Source organism: Branchiostoma belcheri, unplaced genomic scaffold (assembly GCF_001625305.1).
Source record: "Branchiostoma belcheri isolate BF01 breed outbred unplaced genomic scaffold, Haploidv18h27 scaffold221, whole genome shotgun sequence".
NCBI classification, from domain to species: domain Eukaryota; kingdom Metazoa; phylum Chordata; class Leptocardii; order Amphioxiformes; family Branchiostomatidae; genus Branchiostoma; species Branchiostoma belcheri.
In genome coordinates this window covers 192461-207940 of record NW_017803725.1, presented here as the reverse complement: position 1 = coordinate 207940, position 15480 = coordinate 192461, and the positions used below count along the sequence as shown (strand labels likewise).

The 15480-nt window shown below is 39.9% G+C and overlaps 1 protein-coding gene across 3 annotated transcripts in view; it reads left to right on the top strand.

Moving 5' to 3' along the window:
* Positions 1 to 42: 42 nt before the first annotated feature.
* LOC109470382 overlaps positions 43 to 15480 on the top strand; it is a 54319-nt gene continuing 38881 nt past the window's right edge. For all 3 annotated transcript variants that reach the window (XM_019769319.1, XM_019769317.1, XM_019769318.1), the window contains exons 1-23: positions 43 to 193; positions 565 to 731; positions 998 to 1169; positions 1601 to 1732; positions 2426 to 2626; positions 2954 to 3110; positions 3733 to 3893; positions 4187 to 4331; positions 4920 to 5129; positions 5273 to 5373; positions 5798 to 5933; positions 6139 to 6260; positions 7003 to 7162; positions 7406 to 7476; positions 8496 to 8653; positions 9898 to 10108; positions 10381 to 10602; positions 10891 to 11097; positions 11719 to 11866; positions 12248 to 12423; positions 13025 to 13148; positions 13786 to 13957; positions 14773 to 14867. In XM_019769319.1, coding sequence (XP_019624878.1) covers positions 56 to 193; positions 565 to 731; positions 998 to 1169; positions 1601 to 1732; positions 2426 to 2626; positions 2954 to 3110; positions 3733 to 3893; positions 4187 to 4331; positions 4920 to 5129; positions 5273 to 5373; positions 5798 to 5933; positions 6139 to 6260; positions 7003 to 7162; positions 7406 to 7476; positions 8496 to 8653; positions 9898 to 10108; positions 10381 to 10602; positions 10891 to 11097; positions 11719 to 11866; positions 12248 to 12423; positions 13025 to 13148; positions 13786 to 13957; positions 14773 to 14867 — 3586 coding nt within the window. In that variant the 5' untranslated portion in view covers positions 43 to 55. The remainder of the gene's footprint in view (positions 194 to 564; positions 732 to 997; positions 1170 to 1600; positions 1733 to 2425; positions 2627 to 2953; positions 3111 to 3732; positions 3894 to 4186; positions 4332 to 4919; positions 5130 to 5272; positions 5374 to 5797; positions 5934 to 6138; positions 6261 to 7002; positions 7163 to 7405; positions 7477 to 8495; positions 8654 to 9897; positions 10109 to 10380; positions 10603 to 10890; positions 11098 to 11718; positions 11867 to 12247; positions 12424 to 13024; positions 13149 to 13785; positions 13958 to 14772; positions 14868 to 15480) is intronic.

Here is a 15480-nt window from a genome sequence, read left to right as displayed (position 1 = left end):
TAAACAGTACTTCAAGATTTGTCCATTTTGTATCCCAGAGAAGACACTTCATTGGATGAACCTGAGGGAGGACCTCGCACAGATATCTGACGACATCTCCGTGGCGTTTGAGTCCCTGTCGGAGCTGGACGACTGGGCGGTCCAGCAAGTAGAGTCCACGGACTTCACTATACGCTTCTATGGAGTGGACATTGTAGGTCATTGTAACTACAAGTCAGTAGAAAACAGTTGGAAGGCACTCCATAGAATAATTAGGGTCCTCCCCATACCATATATGGTATATTTGTTTTTTTTTTTACATTTTCCGCGCTTATTTACGTTTCTATAGCGCGTGTGTCACATATGACCATGCAAGCATAACAGCAAGAGACAATTCCACTGGTAGCGGCATGTGTTCAACTTTTCAACCATTTTCCGTACCCTGAGTGCAAAGCAGAAAAATTAGGAATCTCCAAATAACAAGACCAGAATTTAGCTGCATAGGCATTCTGCTTGCCCATTCAAGTATTGATGACAGAGACATTTCGTCAGTTGTCTGTATACTATCCTGCTATTTTGTTCCAGAATGCAATGAGACAACAGATTGTGACTGAGCTTCGTGACTTGTTGAACGGACTCCTGGGCCCCATACAAGAAGTCCACCGGATTCCTAACATCTTCCTCTCTGCGTACAACGAGACTGTGGACCTCATCAAATCCATCAAAGACGGCTACAATGGAATCAAAACCGGGTACGTTGTCACTGTTGGACAGATTCTAGATACGAGAAACTTTTATTGTATTGGTCAATGTTATTGATCTAATTGCACATATCTTGTCGAACTTGTCGAACTGATCCGCGTTACCCTACTTCCTTTGAATTAACTTCTCGAATTGTCCAGCCTTCACATCTCGTCTTTGTAGCCTTTTGGTACTAAATGTTTGTTACAGTTATCGATGGTTAGGCAGCAAGGATAAGGTGAAACAAAACTTACTTCTAGGCCTTTCTCTATTTTAGTTACGACGAAGCTAAGTCCCTGATTGAGCAAATCTTCGGAGCCAAAGCTGACCAAGATTTTCCCAGAAAGTACCTGGAGTCGGCCGCATGCGGGGATGGCTTCTACCCGAGCACTGGTCTAGGGCGTTACGCTCAACAAGGGGTGCTGCTAGAGGCAGCCGCCGGGCAACAAGTAACTTTATACCTTATACTTACAATACTTGCAGTAACTACCTATCTCGTTATTGGGGGTGGTGCAAGATTGACACGAAGATGAAGCTCTGCCTCCAGACTGTAATCGTTGCTTTATCTGATAAAAACTATAGGACGCATACATACCGTTGTAATAGCATATAGCACATATGTAGTACATACAGTTCGATATGCAACGTTTCTTTTTCTTTTCCGAACCAAAAAGGTCAATGACCTGAACCAGACTGTCTGTTACCATGATAAAATGGGTTACATCATGTTGCAATTTTATAGCGAGGGGGATTTAAACTCCTGTCTGACCATATATATGAATATGTTTGAGTGATATTTAACAGAGCAGACCATATGCGAAGGTAAACATTGTGCATTTCTAGTTTCGAGCTAATTTACATTTTATGATTTTTCTTACAGATCGGCGCCCCCTTTTCAGGCATCATAAGGAGGTCGGGCAGCAACCAAGTGACCATAACGACGGATTCTATGGAAAAACTGGAAGTCATCATTGACAATATAAACTTCCTCCCCGAAAAAGAGATGAAACGGGTAAATTGATCTTTTAATTATGGTGAGCAATTTTAGAGATGACACAAAACTATTTAGATGATGCAACAGATTAAATACTTTTAATGTCATGGATGTTCATCTGTGTTGGTAGTTACATGTCAATTTTTAGTTAAAACTTTTGGTCCAACACAAAAAAGTTCTCTCACCTAGAGCTTCGACCAGTCACTCTGGTCTTCCTCAGTGTTGACGTCACGCCTTAAAGAAGCCACGTGACAAGCTTCACTGGGTCAGTCTACTGAGGAAGACCAGAGTGACTGGGCGAAAGCTAGAAAGAACTTTTTTGTGTTGGACCATAAGTTTTAACTCCAAATACAGCTTAAAGACTTTACGCTTCATAAAAATAATTTTGTTAAAACAAGGCAATGTATCAATTGTTAAAGTAAATTGACATATAGTGAGTAGCTTTTTCTTGACCTTATGGATTACGCATGTTTATTTTGAAAAAAAAAACAGCATTGATCTTTTGTTTCCCTATAAAACATCATCATAATCATCGGTAAGCTGCTGAAAGTTTCCCCCATTTCCTTCTGTAGTTTGCAAAGTCAGAGATCTGTTTTGCCGAGAGTTAGTTTGTGTAATCTTACAGGAGATGTTGGGTGCACTGCAAATTAGTGGTTGGCTGCCGTCATACACGTCTCCTCAATAACTTCTTGAATGTCTTCAAAAACCCAGGTCTTCAAAGGAACTCTCATTGGTACAGTGTCCTCCTCCAGCTGTCAGCCTAACCACATCCACCTGGCCATCAGAAACACGCAGTCCGGAGGTTTAGTGGATCCGACACGCTTCACGGAGAAGAGAGACATGGTGGTCCCAGGCTGGCGACAAGAATGCGGCGACTGGAACCTAGAATTCTTTGATTATGGAAAACGCCAGGTACAATCAACTCACCGCCTTGATATTTTCAGATCCGTACAGTTTTAAATGGTCCCTAGCTATATATAGATAGACGATTGTCTGGATGGTTTGTAGTTGTTATTTTAGATGCTTGTTTGTTTCTTAGTCAAGACAATAAACCCAGGCGTACATTACGGATGGATTGTTATCAATATAAGTATATGTTATAAGGCCTTGACATAATGAAAAAAATGTGAACGTGTATTATATCTAGATTCATAAATCTTAAAGCATTTATAAATCTAGATATAATAAAAGATTCCAAAAATATTTCTTGTGAATGTCTCGTTGTACATTACCTTACAGTTCGTTGTCGTATCGACCGGAAACTTTGGAGGCTCCAGAGAAGAAGACACCTCCCCGGCACGAATCTTACCAGACATTTCCGACCTGGATCAAGCGTTTCGCCAGATCCATGAAGTAAAGAAAAGGGACGTGGGGCAATGGTTTGACCAAGCAAAGGGTATGAAAAACTGAGGAATGAAAGGTCCAAATTCATATGACTGTCCTGGTTCTTTTAAGACCTTCTTTCTCGATTCTTACTTAGCCTATAGTAAGTTGTTGCGATAACGTACATCAAACAGTAATAATTGCAATGAATCATACATGTATATGGATATGAAAACAACATTTCTACGCATTAAAACGATGGGATACTATTTGCGCCATCGCGTGCCACCCGATATTTCCAGGTGGTCTATTTACTTCAAAGATTTTTGAGCGGAAGTAATATAGCGAAAAATGAAAAAAAGGTTCTTATTTTCAGCTGATTTTATATCGTAGAAGAGGGAGGGGGTCCATGTATGAGTCAAGCTAGTTCACCTGGTTATTCTAAAATTGCCGCATTCACTTTCATCACCCCCCGCATCCCACTAGTACCTCCTGCTTCTTGGAAGGAAAGAAAATAAGTGCGGGAATGTTTGTTTCAATAACATCCATAAAATCTAGTCAATGTGGCACCACTAGCAGATATACAAAGCACACTGCTTTGCATTTCATGCCATATGAATACGGATACATCTCTTGTATAACGCAAACAACTGCAATTTGAAAAGTACATTGATTCGTTCACTTTCCTGCACTAGGTTTTGTCAGTAGCTTGAATCTTCCCGACTTGAAGGAGATCGTCTCCCTGTTGGACTTTGACTTCCGAAGTCTGCAACTCTCCAAAGTGTTGGAGTTCATGGTGTTGTCTGGACTGGCGGATGCCAAGGCCAGGCTTGAACGGACAGTAGAGCGTCTTCTGGTTTGTAGGGTTATTCCAAAGCATTTAGTAGGATGTAGCATTGTATATTGTACAACCAATGGTTGTATTTCAATATGTTCAATATGTTGGTATGGAGTAGACCTTTGTAAGCAAATAGCACTATTATTGTAGCTATCATAGTAAAACCAGATTCCTGAAAATCACAGCAACTATCAAGAACTGCATTTGTATTGTTATGTTCCACATCAGTTCTGCAGTTATGTATATTGGTATGCCTTGTCTAAAAAGCATTTATCAATTTATTATTTTTTTGCTGATGTTTCTCTTCTTAGGAGTCGCTTCACCTAGAAAAGACGTCCTGCCCTGTACCGGAGACACTCGATGACGCAGCGCTGAGGAGAATTCTGCGTGACGGAGGGAACCCTGCCACTGGTTCCAGAGCCACCCTGCTCAACAACTACAGGAAACCAGAAAACCGTAAGTACTTCTACCGGTAATATCCTCCCTATATCGTACCATAGTATAGTGTCTATTTGTAGTGTTTAGAACTTTGCTGTTTTCGTTGTACTACTACTACTACTACTACTACTACTACTACTACTACTACTATTACTACTACTACTACTACTACTACTACTACTACTACTACTTCTACTACTTCTGAAATATCAATAGACACCTGTAAGGTGCAAACTACTACTACTACTACTACTACTACGACTACTACTACTACAGCTACTACTACTAGTACTACTACTTCTACTACTTCTGAAATATCAACAGACACCTGTAAGGTGCAAACTACTACTACTACTACTACTACTACTACGACTACTACTACTACAGCTACTACTACTAGTACTACTACTTCTACTACTTCTGAAATATCAACAGACACCTGTAAGGTGCAAACTACTACTACTACTACTACTACTACTACCACTCCTGTCAGTCAGCCTGCTGCATATGTAGGAAATAATAAAATAGAAGATGTGCTTAAAACATTTCACAGATTGTTGGCAGATTAAGGTATTTGTTCAATGTGGATTTCTTTTTTTTCTTCAGGATGTCCCGACTTGAGACAACATCTTCCTCAGAACATGCGCTGTTTCTTCGAGGACAACTGTCTGGGCGTGACGTGCTGTGTCGACCTAAATCTTGTCTTCACCAGGCGGTCCCTCAGTGCCTTCGCAATAATTGACCCTTGTAGTAACCAGCTGACGCTAGGTTTGGGGTTATGGAGGAAGACCTTTGATATCATCGACCCCTCCTTTGGTAAGCTGTAATATTGTATCTTTATACCCAACTTTGTTAAACTGTTTAAACAATGTTAGTTGATAGAAATATACCGCAATGAAATATAAGCCTTATCTATTGAGCCTAACACGCTTCTTACTAACTTGTATTTCCTTAAACAGCGGCAGAAGATGCTGGACATGCAGAAGAAAACCTACAGATTCTCGACATTGCACAAGTGATCTTCAAGTACAAAATTGTCGCTATTCCAGGTGGAGTTGAGGTAATTATGTTTATCGAAGGAAAACATTGTTTTTGCTGCGTTTCTTCTACTTCCGTTGCAAACACCGATCTCTGACGTAGCCAATGACCTGATTTGTTGACATCTCTCACTATGGTAACTGGTATTGGGTTACATAATGTTGCAATGTTATAGTAGGAAGGATTTAGACTCCTGTCTTGACCAAATATATGAATGTGTCTGAGTAAGAATTAACAGAACAGACCATAAACGAAGGTAAACATTATGCATTTGCTTTACAAATGTTGTAGGTAACTATAATTTAAAGCATATCAAAATGACATATTTCCTTGCTGGTATAATAAGTCATGGTCATACGTCTTATACCTTTCATGAGTCGCTCATTGAGTCTCGTCGTTTACCCATTCATTCAGTAAAGAGGTAAAACCAAAAATTATCATTTCAGCTCACCTTCCAAGTGACGCTGTGTTCAGTGCTGGATAACCTGTGCCTCCCCTATGTGAGCGTCTTCAGCAGGACCAGACTTCAGCTGGGAGTTTGCCAAGCCTCAGCGTTGACACCGTCTGGAAGGAGAAAGAGAAGTAGACACTTTTCATCAAGCAATAACTTAATTCAATCATAATACAACAAAAATGTACAGACAATTTCCCCTTAATCTATGTATCAATCTATGCTCCAATATAGATATCCAATGATACTTATATCGTACTTTTTTCGCTGCTTTTATCCATTGGTTTGTTTTAATATTGGCTTTGTTCATTTGTGTTTGTTCTTTTGCTGCACCAGGCATTGCTGATATGGGGCAGTTGTTATTAGGCGACATTGAGAGGCTAATAGACGACGCTAATATGATAGCTGATGACGTCACTGAGGTCATAAGGGAACTACGAACGCTTTATCGTGACATAGTAAGTAAAAAGAAAAGAAAGCATTGTTTTAGTAACATTGCCAATTTTTAAGAAGCAAATATGAATAATGTAACAGTCATATGCATATAGTACAGAGCTGAAACTCCGTCTCGATACAATACGTACGTACATCAAATGGTCGATAGTCCTGTTGCAGTCTTTTTTAAGAATTGTTCTTTAGAATTCCAATGACCAAATAACCAAGATCGGACCTCACGGACATGAGACGGTAAAAAATTGCCAGGACCTTTATACCTCCCACGCTATGCCCAGTCTCTGTGATGATTGTTTTAGGCCACACCGCCTTAATTTTATGGATGACATCCGCGCGCATTGATTTTCGTTCGCCTGTTCTCCGAAAAAAAAGGTCACGTCACCGGGCCTCTGGCCTGGCTCTATTTAGGGACAATACGGAGCCGGTCACCCAGGCTACCGAAGCTTTACGACTCAAGAACTCAGTACATACGTTCAGTGCCGATTTATAAATTCCGCAAAAAGCCAGCATGCGCCGGTTTGTCTTATACGTCGCTAAGTACTGCCGCAAATTTACAATACCAGTTTTGTATTCCTGTAGTTTAGCAGAATTTGTATTTTTGGTTGGAATTTTTCGCCTTCACTCACTAGTTTGGGGGTCTTTAAAGGACGTTATCCATAAAATTGAGTCGATGTGGCCTTACAGTACACAAAACTGGCAGGTGCACCTATAGACCATTATATGGTTTAAGATATTCCATTTTTTCAGGCCATTGCAGCTATTGACAACGCCCTGCATCAGGTCTTCAAAGACCAGTTCACATCTCTGGATAAGAAGCTGTCATTTACAATTCCAATCGGGCCATACAACGTGGATTTCTTCCGGTACCAAGTCCCCTTCATACTTGGACCGATTGTCATGATTTTTGGTAAGAAGAATTTTAGTGGAACTTGCTGTCACCAAATAGCGTTAAAAACTAGCTGCCTTAAAGATGATGTTTAAAATTAAGAGATACTACTTACGCTGTCTGTGCTACTGTAGTGTTATTTCACTGTCCAGAACATACAGTGGTGGTACCTCCTCAATATTTGCGTTTTTGTGTATTTAGTAAGGTTATGTTTAGTAAATTTTATGACCCAAATATGTCATGACTGACTGACCTGTTTTGCAGGGTGGGGAGGTGGTGGAAGCTATGGCGTGACGTTCACTACAGACGTTCGAATACTGTCAATGCAGGCTGATGTAAGTTTGCAGTTTCATAATTTGTTGCCCCTTTTACTTTTGTTCTCTTTCTTGAACATTGCCGTAGGGGTAGAAACTAAAAGTTTGTCTAAATTACCCTTATATTTGCAGTGGTGGATATGATATACAATCCACCACTAGTAGCATTCAAAACTAAATACCGATTCTTTATAACAATTTCATATCGATGTAGAGTTTAAGAAAATTGTCTCCGTCCATCATGTTTTGTATTATTATATCTTCTTCGACGTCTGTGCTTCCGTATTATGCGACATTATACCTCATGACTTGTGAAACTTTGATTATCATATTATATCGTACGTGTGTCACGGTGTGTGTAAAGAAAGGCCACTAGTTTATTTATTTATTTATTTATTTATTTATTTATTTATTTATTTATTTATTTATTTATTTATTTATTTATTTATTTATTTATTTATTTATTTATTTATTTATTTATTTATTTATTTATTTATTTATTTATTTATTTATCTTGACGACACATGGGTGGTCCCTTCAGCCCCTTGGGGCTGATTTTCAAGGGAGCCCATATAGAAAATAATGTAATATACGATAATGATAATTAAACGTAACAGTGAAATCATAAATCAAAATACAAGATCATGCAGAGTTGAGCTGTCAGAGGTCAAGCTCCAAATAATACAAACTTAGGAGTAGTTGATCATAAATAATAAAGTACTTGAACAAAGTAGTAAGAAGCCATATATACAAATCGAGCAAATAACAAAAATACTTAAATCGTAATCGGTCAGTAATCGAAAGAAGTGGAGTGTCAGAAGTTCAATACTAGTCATATTTCAGTCTCTCTTGAATGATTTAAGGGGGGTGCTTGATTTGTGTAAGTTTTTAGTGAATTGCAAGTTACTGCCGCTCTATGATTAGCTCATTGATACCTCCTTTTGAGAAATACACCAGACTGTGCAATAACTAGATAATACATGAAAAAGTTTATTAAACTAAAGTAATTATTGTTAAGCCTATACATTTCTCCCTGTTAGGTAACAGTGACTCCCTCCGTAGGCTGCCAAGTCTGGGGTAGCCTCACTGTATGGCTCGGTCTTTTTGAGGGGAGGCTCCAAATCACAGGATACGTCATGACCACGTCATTTCCGTGCAAGGCGGAACTACAGTTCACCAAGTTCCCGTTGGACGTGGGGTGAGAAACGGTTGCTGTTGTATGCTGTATCAGTAAGAGAGCCGGAAAGACATCTCTCTGTAATCTCTGTACTCATTTTATCCCTGGTTATCATGACTATCCACAAGCTCACCCTTTAAGCTAGATCTAAGTTCTCTTCTTTCTGTTCCAGGCCAAACTCTGAGGTAGCACCTTGTCAAAATTCTCTACTTATCCTTAGCATCAGACAACAGAAAACCGTCTTCCTGCCGTAGTCTAAGTATCTACAAGTGGGCCAAAAAACATAAAATGGTGTCAGAAGTGGGATCCAAAATTTGATCTGCCTATCATATTGATATGCCTAATTATAAGTTTGGCAATGGCACAATATGTTACCATACAAGTTCGACGCTATAGCAATACGAAAGCTGTAGTCGTTGGCATTAATAAGATAAGTAATTACCTCAATGAAAAATGGAGGTATTGTTTTTGCGTGTCTGTCGATGTCTGTGTGTCTGTCTGTGTGTTTGTGTTTCCGCACATTTGTAGTCAGCATAACTTCAAAACGCCTTTATAAATTGTGATGATATTTGGTATGCTGGTAAGTCTTAGAAAGACGGAGGTCAAGGTAAAATATGGCCCTCCTGGTGGATGACCTTGTTCTGGAACTGAAGGGGACTTTCTGGCGAAATCTCTAAAAGCCAATAAGTCCAGATAGGAACAACGTATTTTTATCATTTTGGTGTGTAGGTAACTGAGAGAGAGTTGAGAACCATAACTGAATGCAAATTATGCAAATGAGGACATAATTTGCATAATTAAGGAGGGCATTTTATAATTGCAGTGTTTTATATAATAGTACGTTTATATATGTAATCTATTTTAACTGTGGCAGGCGGAACATCAACAGATACCAATTATGCAAATTATGAATTAATTTGCATAATTAATGAGAAAATTTTGTGACTCCTTATTGGTGGGAATTGTATACCTTTTCACATGTGTAAGTTATTCAAAGGTTAACACCACTATGCATATATTATGTTAATGTAGACTCCATTTGCATCATTAATAAGGACATGTTGAAATGAAGTACTAGTATGACAAAGGAGAGGGATTTTACACTAAAATGTTGTCATTTGAATTTAAAAAACCCTAGATTATGCTAATTACGACCTTATTTCCATAGTCAATGAGAAAAATATAAAACCTTTTACAAAAACCATATATTTCATGGAGGTATGAAATCTACGAATTCGTGTTGAATTTGACTATGCCATTTTCAGGATCCGAATGGACATGAACTTGGTTCCCCTGAGGCTGGAGCTCCGTGGTATCCTGGAGCTGACGATACCCCTGCCGTTCAAAACCATCACGAAAACCCTGATCAACAAACTCCTCTGGCAATACGCCACCCCGACCATCCACGCCACGATATTCGCCATCAACTCGGATGAACCGGACACATCTCCCCCTGATTTCAAAGTCTATTCTTCGGTACTTGCTTTATTCAAAATGTTACGTAGGGGTTTAAAACAAAGTACTTTGTTGTATTATTACCTTTGTGACATTAACAGCTTTTGCCCAGAAGGTTAATACGCTTTTATTGCATGTGTAACGGTGTTTTTTTTTGTTTATCAGCTTAACTTTAGAAGTTATGAATGCATTCTTATAAAGTTTGCCGGTATGTGGTAAGGTCTTGGCCTATTGGAGAGACTATTGGATTTTGGTTCCTCTATGTACGTACGGTATGCATTGCGTCTTTGCAGCCGTTCGAAAACGGCGTGGCCAGGCGAGCAGCCCAGACGACCAACTGCATCGTGAAGCAGCAGTACGGACGGGACTACACGGAGCCGGCCTTCCTGCTGGAACTGGCCGTGGATGACGACAGGAGCGAGGTGGATCTCACCTACTCTGTCGGCGTCACCAGGGGAGGCAGCGACCAGGTGTTGGATCAACCGCTGGGAGGCTTCACAACAATAGTGGCACAGGTATTCGTGATGATTTTAACAAATGTTTTCACCTCCTGCCCAATGTACATGCACTCGCGGGGTTTTAGCTGGTTTATCGGCTTTCTCGGTCTGGCCTAATGATCTGAATTTCACTTCTAAAATCTAAAATTACACATAAATTGATGTGAATGTCTGAGACTTTCATTCTAAAGTTCTTGTGCATGCAGGCATGGTATATTGCACATTATGTGTCATGGTATTGCACCTAAGGATTGTACACTGCTTTGTGTTGATAGTGAGTAACAGTAATATTGTTTCGTCACGAAGATTTTACGAGGAGGAGTGCCTCTCTACTTCACCGTGACGGCCACCAACTCGGCCCAGCAGACCGCCCTGGCCACGTGTGAGCTGCCGACATATGACGTCACGCTGCCAGGGGGCAGGGTCACTCCCGACTTCATCTCCACCAGCCATCCCGGGATCCTTCGCGCGTCAGCTGTCGCCTTGGACGATTCAGCTCTAGTTAACCAAAAGGCAAGAAGCAAGATGTACTTATGCTATCGTTGAAACTGGTCGCTTTACCTATAAATAAGTCTCGCACGACACTCATTATACCGATACCGATAACCTTAAAAATACGTAATGTTCAATGCGTGGTGCGTGACGCCATGGGTGGGACAAAGTTCCCCGAAAGTCTATATCACCCGCTGTCCCGTTCAAGATTTTTTTTAAAGCATTCCTTTTTAAATTTTTAAAGACAAAAGATAAACATACAGAAAAACTTATATTGAAAGAACATGTGAAACACCAAAAACAGATAAATAAAATCAGAAAACAATGTGGTTAACGTGTAAAGGTTACAAACTTGCTTTTATGTCATGTGAGGAAAGAATAAGAAACAGAATCTGTATTACGTTATCCACTATGTTCTTAATGCTAGAAAGCTTTCCTCCCATTTACCAATACGCTTTTTAAAAATTTATCCATCCTTTTGGGGGGGGGATGAAATAAAAAAATATATATATTGGTAAATAGATAGGGCTAAAGGGCCCTGACGTTGCTGATACCTTACTTCAATAACTGTACACTATGATTTGAACCAACATAGATGGGCTTTCGTTTTCATTTTTTTCTTTCTTTAATTTTTTTTCGTAGGAAGCGGTGGGATACGGACGGAAGGTGTACGGTGACCAAGTCGTCCCCTGGAAGAACATCAACATCACCAAAATCCACGTGGAAATCAGCATCGGGCATGATCCACACGACACCCGCAATCTGGAGTACTTTGCAGCGCCGCGTCTTGGTGAGTCATTGTCGTGGTTTTGGTTCCCACAGCTTCGCCCTTTCGTATATATATGCATTAGCAATAGGAATGCACGAGCACAATTTCAGTACGTGCGTCTCCCACGGCGTCCACGGCACAAGCTGATCTGAGCGGACGCGGTGCCCTCTTTTACGCTGCTCTATGTTCGATAGAGTATATGGCATTATATAGAACAGCTTTGTTTAGTATATCAGGTATAATGATACAGATACAGATACACATACATTCCAACTAGTATATTGGGCTATTAAAACGCTTGGTATAAGCAAAAGCTTTTAGAAATGTGCCTCGTCAATCTTATTCAAGCCTACCACAATGGAACGTCCTGTTAAGTAAACGTTGCATCCTGTGTTTTTGCAGGGAGAGTGTTGTCTAAGCCTCACCACGTGGCTCACTACCCCTACGCACAGAAGTGTGCCCGGGACTGCCTGGCTCTACCTGCTACAAAGTGCCTCAGCTTTAATTACGACTACAGCGATAACGGGCGCTGTGAACTACTGGAGGAGATAGAGGGACATGGTGTCGTCATGTACACGGTACGGTGGGCAACTTTGTTTATTTAGTCCCAGAAGATACACTAAAGGATTACACCAAAGAGATATATTTTAAACTCTGCCTTGTACTTAAAGGCTCATCCTCAATCACTGCTGACTACAATTATCCTTCCAAAATTATGTTACTTACACAAACTTATGTCCCGCAGACCCAACGCTTCTAACTATTTTCGACTGAGAATCTCTCCGTGTAAAAGATATAAAAGATACTTATACTTTTGTAATTGAAATGATCGTATGGTGGGGTGGGGGACGTTGGCACACTTTAGTCCTTTTTGTCTTTTATGTTTGTGTTTATTGTTAAGTGCCGCTGGCAAAATACTAGTAAGTTGCTGAACTTCAGTGCAGCGTCACCTTGTCTTGTGATTTGAATTTAAGAAAAAGAGATACATGAATGAAGAATATGGTCTCTTAGCAATTTTCGTTTTAATTTCAATACAAGTCTAGACTTACAAGAGTGTAAGTCTATAGTCTTGTAAGGAACATAACAATTGTTATGATTTCTAACTATAAAGAAGTTCCTGTTAAAAAATCAAGTTGCTTAACAAGAAAAGGCAATGGCATTTTTTCCTGTTGTTCGCAGGACGGTATTTTCCACAACTTTGAACGTCTCGGGATCGGCCACGCTGTGGAGGTAGCCCACGAGGATCTGGAACTGATACACGATCACCTGTACTACTACAACCTGTTCCTAAACAACACTGTGGGTAAGTATGTACCCCGTCGGATTTTAGTATGCTCATTAAAAAATTATCAAAAGATAGATAGAGTAATCAAGACAATGCGATCAAATGATAGTTTCTAGTACATACGAAATTGCGTCGATTAGATTATGTCTGAGCATTCAAATGTCCAACCCCTGGAATAGTCTGCAATTGTTCCAAACGTAAAGAGAATAAAAACTGATAGTTTTACAGATGCTGTGTGAACTGAAATGCCATACTTCTCTCTGTAATGTTGTAACTTGTTCATATGCACGTGTCTTGATGTTGAGACTTAATGAAGCTTAATTTTGCAATTAACTAAGCAAATATCTACATTTAAATCAAGTCAAAGTCAAAATCTTTTCTTCTATCCGTAACTAACCGACAGTGGGGTCGTGTGGCGTAAGGGCTCGACTTGGCGTAAGGGCTTGACCAAGTGGTCCCGGGTTCGAATCCCGACATGCCGCCGATCTTGTTTCCTTGGGAATGGCTCTTCACACGACTTTCCTCACTTTATTTAAAATGAGTATTGCTTGTCATGTATTTGTTATATGTATGGGACACAACACCAGCAACACCTGCCTTTGTTCTACGTGTATTGTTACAATTTTAATAAATTAAATCATATCAAATCAACTAGGCTACACGAACATCCTGACGTCTCCGGCGGTGATAGCCGACTTCGTCCCGCCGTCTCCCGGGCCGCTGGCGAACGTGAGTCATGACGTCACGGCTGCGGAGGTGTGTGAGGAGTTAGTACCTGACGAGTGGGAGGACAGGTGTGTGGAGCAGACACCTCTACCCAACCACAGGTACGTACCTTTCCAGCAGCTATTTTTCATCCCAGTTTATTGTTCTGTTATATTTCTTTTCATGTTTCCTTCTTAATTTTTTATGTTTGCCGAAAAAAAACCATATTGTTTTTGCTCAGTTTCTTCTTCCTCTTCTTCTCCAAACAGTTACCTCTGACCTGAACTAATTTTGTGTCTGTTGCCAATGTAACCAGTGTTGAGTTACATTATGTTGCAATTTCATAGCATGAGGGATTTAGACTGCTTTTATCATATATATGGATGTGTTTAAGTAAGAACTTACAGAGCAGACCATGTGCAAATGTAAACATTATGCATTTGCCTTGCAAATTTTACCTTTCTAGTTTTTTTCTGTTTTCTTTAGCCAGGGTGGCCCACTCAGTTATAAAGCACTGCTTTGCAGTAGGGCCCTGGACACATAACACATAAAACACACCAATAATACAATAGAAACAATATGGCAAAACGTAGAGAAGTACTTACAGGACATGTCAAAACATATATCACATATGTACGAATCTACAAAAACAAAGCCATTATCCATACTCATTATCCATACCCATATACCGGCCAGTTCGTCGTCATTATGTAAATACGAAGAACTTGTCTTGTTGAAAGTATAAAACATTACTATCTTAGTGAATCACTCGGAAAGGTCAAACTGAACTTCAGGTGAGCGACGTTTATGTGAATATCGACGAAAACAGAACAATTATTTCTCTTAGTCATCGTTATCCTCGCTGTATAATGCATATGATCGTTATTGCGAGTTCTAAGTAAGCTGATAAACTCGAGTCTTTATCTCATTCATACAGGGCTATAATAGACGGAGAGGGGTCCCGGACTGTGTTTAACGGAAACAAGCCTCTGGAGGACCTGCGCTATTTCCGGCCGAACACTTACGTCACAGGTAAGATACTACTTTGAGAAGAAGCATTAACTTAATGACGTTATCTGTATACAGTCCTATAAATGTAATCATCGGACATGTTGTTGCGATCATTATAGGCGCAGATATTGTTTAACAGTCCTAGCCGATGTATCTGTTTCTAACACCCATAAGTTGCAAGTAGTACCGATCGAGTCTGCAATCGTAGAATATCAAAGCGTGGCAGACTGTATCTATTAAAACGAATAGAATCTGTTAACATTTGCTAAGGCGCCTATGTTTTGATTTCAACCCTCCAGACTAAATTTTTAGCTTAGGAGCGCATGCGCTCCTAGCCTCAAAAAGTTAGGCGCGCAGGCAAACATTTGGGCGCGCAAACAAAAAATCTGGTCGCGCAAAGTACTTTTTAATTTACAAGCCAAGAGAATAATGTACCTAAACAGACAATTAATCATTCTTTCATTATCATAGAAACAACATCAAAATTCACCATTTGTACTTAAAGAAAATTATATATTGTGATAAATGAAAGACCAAACAATGATTTTACAAGTAACTGTCTTTAATGTGTTCAAAGTCACTTCATCTCAGTCGTTAGGCCAGGCTGACTGATATGTCGGTCTCCTAGGCCTCT